At 44.8% G+C, this 13,702-nt stretch overlaps 1 protein-coding gene across 1 annotated transcript in view; it reads left to right on the forward strand.

Annotated features, from left to right (window-relative positions):
* Positions 1-13,702, forward strand: part of SH3RF3 (SH3 domain containing ring finger 3) — a 413,174-nt gene that overhangs the window by 281,277 nt on the left and 118,195 nt on the right. Inside the window, exon 3 of the mRNA XM_050921775.1 lies at positions 10,512-10,607. Coding sequence (XP_050777732.1) covers positions 10,512-10,607 — 96 coding nt within the window. The remainder of the gene's footprint in view (positions 1-10,511; positions 10,608-13,702) is intronic.

The raw sequence follows: 13,702 nt of genomic DNA on the forward strand, positions 1-13,702 counted from the left end.
CACAGCAGAGTAGTACATTGTGCCATTCTGTCATCACTGAAATCTTTCCAGTTGTCTAACTCCAGTAGAGTTATCTCCATGGAACAGCAAATGGATCTGCTTTGTATTGGTGCATTAAATGACTCTATTAAATATCAGGCCACAAATTGTGATTGTCATTGAAGACACAATTTTGTGCTATTTTCTCACAAAGGGGTTGATTTTTCAGCAAGCCAAATTGGTTTAAAATGATTTATATTTGATTTTCATTCTGACAAAGTTTATGAAATGAGATTGTAGGTCTTACAATGCTGTGGACAAGGCTGTCAGGTAGTGACTAATACGGAGGCATTTAGCTGACAAGAAACAAAACAAACCAAAAAAAGAAAAGGAAAAAAAAAAAGAAAAGAAAGGCCATATGATGTCACTGTGGAAATTACAGTAGATTCAGTCAGCGTTTGAAATAACAATTTTTAGACTTGTATTCATTTGTGCTGCCTGGAAATCAATTTAGTACATGTATAATAGTAGAGTGCAGGAGATTGAATGGCACTCACAAGAGAGCTGCAGACTTTTTGCTGTTCATGGTCCTGTTGGGAACCTTTCTAGGTGTCAGTGGGTAGCACCGTAATACAACTAATTTAAGGCAGCAAAATATTAGACATTGAAATCTTTGCCTGTTCAAGACATAAGAAGAATGCTGCTAGCTGTCAAATGCCATGAAACTTTCTGTAAATAAAGAACTTTAACTGACACTTTAGGATTTGTTGCGATCTATGGAATTTCTCAATAACATGCTCAAGGAAATGCTATGAGCTGATTTTCAAAGGCTGCACCATGCTTTCCTACAAAAATGGGCAGTATGAGTGCCGTTGGATCCCAACATGTGCAATTACCTCATTTGCTCAAACACGCACAGATCTGGCAGCTGCAGTGCAAACTCAATTTAGGCATCAGTCAGTCTTTGAAAATTTGGCCATTAAGGTATACAAATCTCCTTGGAAGTATAAAGTCATCACATATATACAGCAAACAGGAAAACATCAAAAAAGAGCTCTCCAACCTGGAGACTCTCATTAATAACCAAACTTCTATACAAACGGACTTCACTAGAATAAGACAGGAGATCTACATTACTCACTTCACCTCTCTTCAAAGGAAAAAGGACTGTAAGCTGTCTAAACTCCTACCTGCCACATGGGGCCACAACAGTGGTACCCCTAACCCACCCAGCAATATCGTCAATCTATCCAACTACACACTCAGCCCAGAAGAAAAGTCTGTCCTATCTCGGGGACTCTCTTTCTGCCCTGCCACCTCCACCAACATGATACAGTTCTGTGGCGATCTGGAAGCCTACTTTCGCCGTCTCCGACTCAAAGAATACTTCCAGGACAACACTGAACAGTGCACTGATACGCAGGTGCCCTCCCACCAACAGCACAAGAAAAAGAACTCCACATGGACTCCTCCTGAGGGTCGAAATGACAGCCTGGACCTATACATTGAATGCTTCCGCCGGCGTGCACAGGCAGAAATCGTGGAACAACAACATCGCTTGCCTCACAACCTAAGTCGTGCAGAACGCAATGCCATCCACAGCCTCAGAAACCACCCTGACATTATCATCAAAGAGGCTGATAAAGGAGGTGCCGTTGTCATCATGAACAGGTCTGACTATCAAAAGGAGGCAGCCAGACAACTCTCCAATACCAAATTCTACAGGCCACTTCCCTCAGATCCCACTGAGGAATACACTAAGAAACTACAGCATCTACTCAGGACACTCCCTACACTAACACCAGAAGAAATCAACATACCCCTAGAGCCCCGACCAGGGTTATTCTATCTACTGCCCAAGATCCACAAACCCGGAAATCCTGGACGCCCCATCATCTCGGGCATTGGCACTCTCACTGAAGGACTATCTGGATATATGGACTCTCTACTCAGACCCTATGCCACCAGCACTCCCAGCTATCTCCGTGACACCACTGATTTCCTGAGGAAACTACAATGCATTGGTGACCTCCCAGAAAACACCATCCTAGCCACCATGGATGTAGAGGCTCTCTACACAAACATCCCACACACAGATGGAATACAAGCTGTCAGGAACACTATCCCTGATGATGCCACAGCACAACTGGCTGCTGAGCTCTGTGCCTTTATACTTACACACAACTATTTCAAATTTGATGACAATATATATCTCCAGATCAGTGGCACTGCTATGGGCACCCGCATGGCCCCACAATATGCCAATATCTTCATGGCCGACCTGGAACAACGCTTCCTCAGCTCTCGTCCACTCACACCCCTTCTCTATCTACGCTACATTGATGACATCTTCATCATCTGGACCCATGGGAAGGAGACTCTGGAAAAATTCCACCATGATTTCAACAGCTTCCACCCCACCATCAACCTCAGCCTGGAGGTCCACTTTCTTGACACCACGGTGCAAATAAGCGATGGTCACATTAACACCACCCTATATCGAAAACCCACCGACCGCTATGCCTACCTTCATGCCTCCAGCTTCCATTCCGGGCACATCACACGATCCATTGTCTACAGCCAAGCACTGAGGTACAACCGCATCTACTCTAACCCCTCAGACAGAGACCAACACCTACAAGATCTCCGCCAAGCATTCTCAAAACTACAATACCCGCACGAGGAAATAAGGAAACAGATCAACAGAGCCAGACGTGTACCCAGAAGCCTCCTACTGCAAGACAAACCCAAGAGAGAAACCAACAGGACTCCACTGGCCATCACATACAGCCCCCAGCTAAAACCCCTCCAACGCATCATCAAGGATCTACAACCCATCCTGGATAATGATCCCACACTTTCACAGGCCTTGGGTGTCAGGCCAATCCTTGCCCACAGACAACCTGCCAACCTGAAACATATTCTCACCAGTAACTGCACACCACACCATAATAACTCTAGCTCAGGAACCAATCCATGCAACAAACCTCGATGCCAACTCTGCCCACATATCTACACCAGCGACACCATCACAGGACCTAACCAGATCAGCCACACCATCACTGGTTCATTCACCTGCACATCCACCAATGTAATATATGCCATCATATGCCAGCAATGCCCCTCTGCTATGTACATCGGCCAAACTGGACAATCTCTACGGAAAAGGATAAATGGACACAAATCAGACATTAGGAATGGCAATATACAAAAACCTGTAGGAGAGCACTTCAACCTCCCTGGCCACACTATAGCAGACCTTAAGGTGGCCATCCTGCAGCAAAAAAACTTCAGGACCAGACTTCAAAGAGAAACTGCTGAGCTTCAGTTCATCTGCAAATTTGACACCATCAGCTCAGGATTGAACAAAGACTGTGAATGGCTTGCCAATTATAGAACCAGTTTCTCCTCTCTTGGTTTTCACACCTCAACTGCTAGAACAGGGCCTCATCCTCCCTGATTGAACTGACCTCGTTATCTCTAGCTTGCTTGCTAGCACACATATATATACCTGCCCCTGGATATTTCCATTACATGCATCTGAGGAAGTGGGTATTCACCCACGAAAGCTCATGCTCCAAAACGTCTGTTAGTCTATAAGGTGCCACAGGATTCTTTGCTGCTTTTACAGATCCAGACTAACACGGCTACCCTCTGATACTTAAAGTCATCACAATTTAGGTTTTATCAAAAGTCTTTGTAGCAGGAATCAAATATAATTTAAAATGTAAGAGTATTTATGGCAGGATCTTGAAACAATCTTTTCTTTTAGTTGCCTGATTTTACCTTCCTGATCTATAGATTCTTTGATGGGGTGCTCTACTCACTGCTAGGATGGCACCTTGTCCTGGTCACTCTGGGGAATAGCTCACCAGATCGATGTTCACCAGTAATTACACTCCACCACTTTCAGCCTGCAGCCCCTCTCTCGCTCCAGGAACTGCAGCACCCTCTATGTGACTCAACCCTCCAGCCATGTCACTAAGTGGGTTCCCCTTTCGGGGGCAGGGGAGAGGGTGTGTTTCAAAGTGTCTAATGTCCACGTGGTATCAGGCAGTACTCACACCCACTACCTTGACCCTGTCACTCCCACAGTGACTCTGTCTTCCTGTTCACTGACCCCAAACAGTCCCACTCTGCAATGGTTGGCAGGGGAACCCACATCCACCATCTATTCCGGGTTCCAGGCCAGGGCCCTGTAGTGAATAGTTAAGGTCTGCATCTCTACCACCTTACTGCTCTACACACCTCTGGACCCCTTCCTACAGGGCTTCTTTTCCCCCATCTCAGAGAGGGGGACTCCACGCTTCTGCCTTGCTGCCTCTTCTGCTTTCAATTTCCTGTCTTATAAGCCCCGCCTGTTCCCATATAGGTGAGATTCCCCTAATTAGGGCTTTCTTCCAGGCTTAATTCTCCTAGATTGGAGCCTAACTGGATGATTGGGCCCAGTTGGCTCAATTCTTCTCTTGCAGGGCCAGTGTGGGGAGTACACCCATCACAATTCTACATACACAATGTTCAGGCTTTTGTAGAAGTTATATAGAAATTACTTTCCTTTTGGCAGAGACTTATTATTGGCAATTCTCTACAAAAATCAGCAATGGTCATTTCAGAAAAGGCTATGTAATGGAATAGTATCTGTTTCTTTAGAACATTAGAAGCATGAACTCTTCTTGCATCCCTCCAGCTGAAACAAACAGCTGAAGAACACAATCTCTGGGCTGGTCCACACTACGGGGGGGAAATAGATCTTAGATACGCAACTTCAGCTACATGAATAACGTAGCTGAAGTCGAATATCTAAGATCAGATTACTCACCTGTCCACACCACGCGAGATCGATGTTCGTGGCTCTCCCTGTCGATTCCGGAACTCCGTTGGGGTTGATGGAGTTCCGGAATTGATATAAGCGTGCTCGGGGATCGATATATCGCGTCTAGATGAGACGCGATATATCGATCCCCGAGCAATCGATTTTAACCCGCCGATACGGCGGGTAGTCTGGACGTAGCCTCTGACTGTTTTCACTATCTTTCTGCTTATGGGTTGTTAGGTGAACAGATCAAGGGAATTATTTAACTTATTTGAGTTGTTTCTGTACACGTGTACATGCCCCAAAGCTGCAAACTGTGATAATCTTCGGTCAAGTGGAACCCATTGCCAAACAACCTAGGAGGTATTTTCTGTAATTTGAGAAAAATGTGCAAGAACACCACTGGGATAGCTATTAGCTTATAAATTCATTGACCAAGAGAGCTGTGCCGCTTATATGGATGTATGCAACATTGCTGGACACCTGCACCCTCCATTCCCAAAATGTTCATAAATGGAAAAGTAGTCCAAGAAATGCCAGTACCCTGTGTCCAATCTTTTCAGGGAAAGCCCATGAGTAGCGTTTGGGGAAATCACTGAATTCCTTCGCAGGAATGGATGAGAAAGGTTTGATGCAAGAAGAGAATGATCAAATGGTGAACTTTATTTTCAGAAGTCTTCCAAATCAGTCCTCCCTGTTCTTCCTTCAGCTGCCTGTCACAGAAACATTTAATGGCCTCATGGCATTTCACACTTTAGGACTACTGCCACGTGCCTTTCTGGAGGACTCTCCATTGACAACAGGTGCCGGCTCAGATCTCAAGTTGTTATAGTGAACCCATTACCAAAAAATGATCATGCAATTCAGTCAGTGAATTCAGTGGCTCAAGCTGAGATAGCTCAGAGTTCTAGTTAAGTAGCGAGAGCTTTTCTAATCATGAACATGTTTTCTATTTTTGTCTGCACCTGGAAATGCTGAATAGAGCAGGAACTTGCTAATCAACAGTTTTCTAAATGTCATCTGTACAATATGTGCAAAAGAGTTGGCGGTCTTTCCATACCCTTCAACCTAGATTTAATAGAAGTGCACTGAAATGAAATCTCATAATAACAAGATTTCATTATTTTAATAAAATATACCATACAACAGTACATTTACTACTATACATAAGTAAAACTAAACTACCATTGACAAAAAGTTTGAACAAAGTACATTTTGTACTGCATTATTCTTGCTTTTTATTGTTTGCTTATTGTTTATCATTCAACTACTAATTTACAAAAATCAGAAATTCAGTGTGCATCTCTAATGAGTCCCTAGTGCAATCTAGCCTGTCAGCACCTTCAACTGTACTTTGCTTTTTTTTGTTCTTTTTTTTGGTGTATTGTCATTTCATTATATAAATGTGTCCAATTGGTCTGTTAATCATATCGTGTGCTATGTTGGGAAATTATAACTTCTGTTTTGGAAATTGATTTTTATTTTGAAATGGAACACCTGCACTAGGGCCAGTTTACACTGAAAATGACCTGAAAACTGGTTTAGAGTGATTCTCCAGTGGCATTGAGCCAACATAGTGGCTCCTATGCTATTCCCTTTCCTGCAGTTGAAATAGGAGATTGTGACAGGGTGCTGAGCAGAAGGGCTGCAGAATCAGCCCCCTGCCATGCCAACCCCATTTAAGTGAATAAAGTGGAACTGGCTGGAAAGAACCTGTCCTAATTGGCGAATGAGAGCCAGCTGCCAGCCCAATTAGCCCAGGGCTATATAACAGGATGGGACGAAGGAAGCAGAAGTGTGGGATGGAGAAGAGTGAGGGAGTGCAGGTAGGGAGAAAGCCTCCCCCAGGTTCAGACACAAGGAACCCAGAGCTGTGCATGCTGTATAGTGAGAAGGTGGTGGGAGCACAAACCTCTAAATAAAACACCAGTGGTTTCAGAACCTGAGGGTCTGAGTGACTATATTGGAGCCTAGTAGAGGTGGGAGCCAGGAGGGCCAGCTCTTCTCTGCTACACAGGGAGGCTTGTCTGGGACCCTATGCCAGAGCAAGAGTTTGGCAGCCCAGAGATGGAGGAGACTCTGCAATGGCTGTTGAAACAGCAGGAAGAGGTGCAAAAGGCCATGCAAACTTTTCAGCAGGCCCACCAGCTGGAGAGGGAGGCCTTGCTTAGCTAGCAGGCTGAGCAGCAGAGGAGCCTGCAGGACTTTATAAAAGAGCCGGCCAGTGTACAGCAGCCGCTCCTCCAGAGAATGGTGAGTCCCACGGTGGGGGACAGTATTCAGGGGCTGGGCCTGCGACTTTGTAAAATGGGGCCCGCGGATAATCCCCATGCCTTCCTGGACACATTTGAGTGAGTAGCCATGGGAGCAGGATGGGACAGGTAACCTGGGCCCTGCGGCTCACTCCCTACCTGGCTGGTGAAGCCCAAGCAGCCTACATGGCCCTAAGCAGGCCAGAAGCTATAATGCAGTGAAGGCAGCTGTCCTAGATTGGGTGGGTCTATCCACCGAAAATTACTTCCAGCGGTTCCAGGCAACAAAGTAGACAGTGGGTTTGCCCAGAAATTAATGGACTGGTCCACTCGATGGCTGAGGCCTGATGCCCAGACAATGGGGGAGATTATGGACATGCTTGTCTTAGAGCAGTTTTTACATGGCCTCCCCAAGAACATAAGGGTTTGGGTGCGAAGGCATCAACCATATATGGTAGAGGGAGCAGTGAAATTAACAGAGGAGTATGCAGAGGCAGACTTCCCCAGGAAGAGGGGACACCCCTATAAAGAGGAGGACATCGGGAGAAGAGGGAACCCCTGACCAGGAAGGGTCCCGAGAAGAAATGGGAGACCAGCCAGGGAGCTCCCATGGGGACTAAGACAATCACCTGCTGACAGTGCAGGCAACCCAGACATAAAAAGGGGGACTGTCTGGACATGGAATGTGGTTTCACCCAGTTCTGTGGGTGGACCAACATGAGAGGGCCAGGGAAAGGGAGGCGGGTGTCCATCATTCCCCTGATGGTGGGGAGGAGACCCCAATGAGGTCTAGTGGAAACAGCCTCAGCCTGCTCCCCCTTACGGAGGGGCTAGTAAAGCCTGAGTGAGTGATTCCCAGAGCCAAACTGAGTGTGGAGTGAGTCCAGGGGGATAAGAGGCAGTGCCCAATGGCCCAGCTGCCCCTTGAGGGCCGGGCCGGTTCCGCTGGCTGCAGGTAGGGGTAGTAGAGGGCCTGCCGTACCCCAGGGCAGTGGGAACCAGCTGGGACCCCTCCCCAAGAGGGAAGGGAAGTTGGAGGAGGAAACCCAAGATGGAAAAGAAGGGACACCCTCCAAGCACGGGGGAGAGGGTCACTCAGGTCAATAACCCTAGACAACAGGGGCTGGGCTAGGAAGGACTGGAGGAACAAAGGCAGGAAGATGTATGCACCCCAGGGCCTGTTGGGGAGCCAAAAGGCCCGATAGAACTCCCTTCCTGGGGACCCCCAGAAAACCAGGGTCAGGACTTGCTTGATGGATCTGAGGAATGTGAGGTTCAGGGGTGCACTGTGATTGACCCTAAACCCCTGGTGGGGGCAAAGGCAGGGAAGGGGGATACACATGGGGGTGTGACTGGTGTGAGGACGTCAGGATGGCAGCAGAGATATGGGGCCACCCAACACCCACACAATATGGCTTCTGCAGGTGGGGGATTGCAGAACCCCTCAAGGAGGACCCGGTGGGTCATGGGAAAGATAGTGGAGGGCTCCTCTGGAGGACCCCGCCTGACATGGGGAGAAGAGGATGGGGATGGGCAAACCTGGTGGTTAGAGGCGGAGGGGAAGTGTGTGACTGGGTGCTGAGCAGGAGGACTGCAGGATCAGCCCCCTGCCATGCCAGCCCCATTTAAGTGAATAAAGTGGAGCTGGCTGGAAAGAACCTGCCCCAATTGGGGAATGAGAGCCAGCTGCCAGCCCAATTAGCCCAGGGCTATAAAAGAAGTGAGGGAGGTGAGACAGAGGAGAAGAGTGAGGGAGTAAGCAAGTAGTAAGCCCTTCCCTCTTGGGTTCAGACACAAGGAACCCAGAGCTGTGCACACTGTATAGTGAGAAGGTGGTAGGAGCACATTCTTGTAAATAAAAGCCGTTTCAGAACCTGAGGGTCTCTGAGTGACTTTATTGGAGCCTAGCACAGGCAGGAGCCAGGAGGGCCAGGTACGCTCTGTAACAGAGGTGTAGTCACGACTGTTGATCCACACCTGCTGTATCAGCCCGTTGGGGCTGATGGGGCTTGAGGAACAATCTGCAGACTGTTTTAATACATTTTGGGGGATTGGTGTGGAGGACGCTGGTCCACGATGGATGATGTGTATGCAAATAAGGCTTTATGCCATATTTACACATCCTCCATCTTGGACCAGCTGAGTTGTGCTGTGTGCTCCATGGCCACCTATGAAGATTTGGGCCAGTATAAGCATTTGGCAGTGAAACATAGATGCAACTACACGTGGCAGTCGCTGTTACAAAGTGAATTACCACTGATAACCACACCATTACTAGAGATATTTCCTGTTCAAAATGTAGGGTAAAACTGTTTTCTTTTTTGTTTTTGTTTTTTTTTGTTTTTTTGTGTTTTTTTTTAATGCCTACAAGAGAGCAGTATGATTCAACAAGTACAACATTGGACTGAAAGTCAGAAAACCTAAGTTCTGATCCTTGTTCTGCTGCCAACTTCCTCACAGACTTCAAGGTCAGAAGGGACCATTATGATCATCTAGTCTGACCTCCAGCACAATGCAGGCCACAGAATCTCACCCATCCACTTCCATAACAAACCCCTAACCTATGTCTGAGTTACTGAAGTCCTAAAATTGTGGTTTAAAGACCTCAAGCTGCAGAGAATCCTCCAGCAAGTGATCCGTGCCCCATGCTGCAGAGGAAGGCGAAAAACCTCCAGGGCCTCTGCCAATCTGCCCTGGAGGAAAATTCCTTCCCGAACCCAAATATGGCGATCAGTTAAACCCTAAGCATGTGGGCAAGACTCTCCAGCCAGCACCCAGGAAAGAATTCTCTGTAGTAACTCAGATCCCATCTAACATCTTGCATGCCTTTGGGCAAGTCACTTAATGTCTCTGCCTCTGTCCACCCTTTGTCTATCTTGTCTGTTTAGACTGTAAGCTCTGGAACAAAGACTACCTCTCACTATGAGTATGTCTACACTTGAAGCTGGAGATGTAGATCCCAGCTAGAGGAAACATACCTGTGCTAGCTCTGACTCAGTTAGCACACAAAAAATTGGAGTGTAGCAGGGGTGGCATGAGTTGCCCCTAGTACATACTTATCTGAGATGCTAGGGATGGACTCAAAGGAGCTAGCTTCTCCCACTGCTTGCACGGTCATTGCTACACTCAGTTACAAGTGCACTAGCTTGATCAGAGTTAGCACAGTTATGTCTCTTTGAGATGGAATTTACACTTTTGGGCTCAAAGCATAGAGGGGTTGTGCAGTGCCTGGCACAATTATCTTAGTTGGGTCTTCTAGTTGCTATTGTGATATAGATAGTAATAACATTACTGGCAAATGCTGACTTTTTCATGCCAATCATTGTACAGCATGCAGGCAGTTACAGGCTGAAGAAATCTTACATATTTATTAGATAATGAATCTAAGGTTATCATAAAGCATTTTCCTCTTTCCATATAAAATCTAACTTTCTATTGTGTGTGTGGTTTTATTTCTCTGAATTTAGGATGAAATTTTGACTGTTATCAGACGAGTAGATGATAACTGGGCAGAAGGAATGCTGGGAGATAAAATTGGAATTTTCCCTATCCTGTATGTTGAGGTAAGCTCACAATTGTTTGTGCATGCTTTCTGTCGTTTTTCTTGTTTATTTAAACACACAGCAGGTCAGAATAACCTTGGAGTTCCTGAAAAGAAGACAAACTATTTTGGAATGGCTGCGAAGAGAAACTGTTTATGGTGTTTTGATATAAGCCGCCCAATGAATTTACTCTTATCCTGGTCAATTTAATTTAACCCAGCTGACAGGATGTACGCCTGTGAATTGTCAATGGCTTCCAGTCAAGAGGTTTTGGTTTAATCTCAGTAATACATATGGAAAGTAGGAGAGGGTAATCACAATACAAAATTTACTATGCAGCCCAATTTTCAGTCACCTTAGAAGAAGAAGGTGCTGATAACTGCGCTATCCATCTCTCTGCATTCCATTTTCCATGACGTTCCCTGTTTATATTCTCTGCAAACTATTTGGGGCCCTGTTTGTAATAAGAAAGCAAGATAGAAACAATTGAAGTTAGGGTCAGCTGTGTTTGAAAGCATAGCCCTTCACGGGGGACACTACAGATGTTCCCTGCTCTAGTGAGAGCTCTGGTAGCATGACCCTTTGCTACCCTCTCAGGCCCGATCCTTAGCTGATGTAATTCAGAACAGCTCTGTTGATTTCAATGCCATTACAGTGATTTCTGCTAGGTGAGGATCTGGTCCCAGTGCTCCTGTGGAAAACCAGCCAGGCCAGTCACCTTTGGGGCGCTTAACAGAGCTATCCAGCAGTCACTGTGCCCACAGGAGCATAAAGATTACAGACAATACTAACTTATGCACGGGTATCACAAGTGAGGAGGGCCATATGCTAGTCAGGGGCTGGCAACAGTCTGGCTCTTAATTTGAAAATATTCCATACTTGCATGTTGTCTTGAGATCATTATCCCTCAGTATTGCCTGCATACAACCTGCAACCATATTTTGGTTAAATGTGTTCCATACTTCAGTTGTACTTGAGGTTTCCCTTGGAGAAGTCTAGCTCTGTCTCTAGCACTTTTCTTAGGTAGTTTTCATTTCAAAATACCAGTTTGCATCAGTTTTCCTCCTCCTCAACTGATCAAAGGCATCATGTGGTGCAGAAAGCTGCTGTGCATCACATACTTGAGTGACTTGCCTGTAGTATGCTCTGCTGCAACATGTCTGCTTTATAAGCACTAGTAGCTTCATACTAATATATGGGCCTGATTCTGATTGCAGCCTTATACTGGTGCAACTCTATTGACTTCAGTGGAATTACTCTTCATTTACGTACTGGGTACAAAATCAGACCCATTGTGTGTAGCATTAATGTGTTGTCCCCCAGAAATTAGTCCTCCTCCAAATTTCTTAGTTAATTACTTGAGACAAAACAAAGATAATTAGTGCTGTGTCTGATTATTAACTCCAACAAAGATGAATTTTCAGTAAAGCATAAAAATCACATTCCACATCTAACAAGAACAATAATATTAAAATGAGGATGTATAGTAGATGTTGTTGAAAAATTGGCTGCTTGTTGGAAGCTAATGCTTAGTGATTCTCTCTGCTCAATGTGTAAGATCCAGTCAGTTTGTTATAATTGACTGGTACAATGGGCTTAGCCCAGCTCTCATCCTTCTCTTACCTCTCCCTCATTCCCTTTCTTGATTGTGTCCAAAACATCACTGGCACAACAAACTGTGATTGATGCTCTTCAGATTTGCATTGCTGCATGATACACCAGTAGTTGACATAGATCCAGTTGTTTCATGTAGGTGCTGACTTCCAGATAACCTACTGAATGGACAGTAACCAATTTGTCAAATATTGTTGTGTGAGGAAATACTGGTAGTGATACTATAAAAGAAATGTACATGGAACTGGACACGAAGCAAGATTGTTTTGAATGACGTGCCTCAAAGGATATGGTGTCACTAATTCCAAAGTATGAATGATACTAAAAGGGAATTTGTCTATATGATTCAACATAGTGCCAGTTCGCCATAGTTTTTGTTATATATTGAGGGCAATATCAGTTAGCTAACCATTCATCTTCAATAAGTTCAGGCAATTATCCTTTTTCAGTGTTCCTAAATAAGTTGGTTATAGTAGTTAACACGTAACTCGCATAAGCAGTACAAATTTATTTACCGTCCTGATTTTCCTTAACTTTTTATTATTTGTTGTGATTAGTTTAAGTTTTGCTTGTGTTTGAGTAAACAATTTGGCAATGTCATTCATATTGTAAGCAGTATAACATTTCTCAATAGCGAAGCCCTTAATGCCATAAATTATGAGTTTTGAAATTGTTTCCGCTGCCTGCGGCTCAAAATAGTTGATTTTTTTTTCATATTGCCATTGTTCCAAATAGATATTCCAGATTCAAATAAACCTGAAATGTAACCATAATCCCATTTGAAGTCTCCTAGTTCAAAAATTATCAGACTGCAAAATAGTCTTTTGCCCTGCCACTGAGTCTTGCTACCTGTGTATTAGCTCCTTCTCCTTTAAGCATTGTGGCTTCACAGTACTGTCTTTTTATCTGTTATATTGGCATGAGGGTGTTAGATCTGTGCTGGCATGTGTAAGATTGAGGCGACGGAGGAACACAGCATGTCCTCATAGATTTAAACCTGCAGTAATGAAAAATTGAGACAAGAGGGACACCCAGTAATTGGAAGGGCAGGTCCCAACAGCACAGTCAAGAAGTACAAAACTCAAAGCTAGAGTTGTTAAGCAGAAATTCTGACAGCAGCAGCAATGCTAGATTTAAACTCCAAAGAAGTGGTGGCTCTGATAAAAGAACCCCATGAATCAGCGACTGAGCTGTATAATTATGTTCCTTATTGCAATAACTGTAACATAGCTATACCATATTGTAAATCAACACATTGCAAGAGTAACTGGTATCTTGTCCAATTATCTGTAGTCAAAAGGATAATAGAAATGAAGGTTACCATTTGGAGTGTTGAGGGTATTCAGGGCTCCACAATATAGATCCAGAGTATGCTGTGAACACACACAACGCAGAGAAAAAAATCTTATGAGTAAATATTTGAAAGAAGTTCAGATCAGAAGAATACATTGAAGAAAATGCAGCCAAATAAGACAGCACATTCATTACAAAATATAGCATTT

Source organism: Gopherus flavomarginatus, chromosome 1 (assembly GCF_025201925.1).
Source record: "Gopherus flavomarginatus isolate rGopFla2 chromosome 1, rGopFla2.mat.asm, whole genome shotgun sequence".
Taxonomy (NCBI): Eukaryota; Metazoa; Chordata; order Testudines; family Testudinidae; genus Gopherus; species Gopherus flavomarginatus.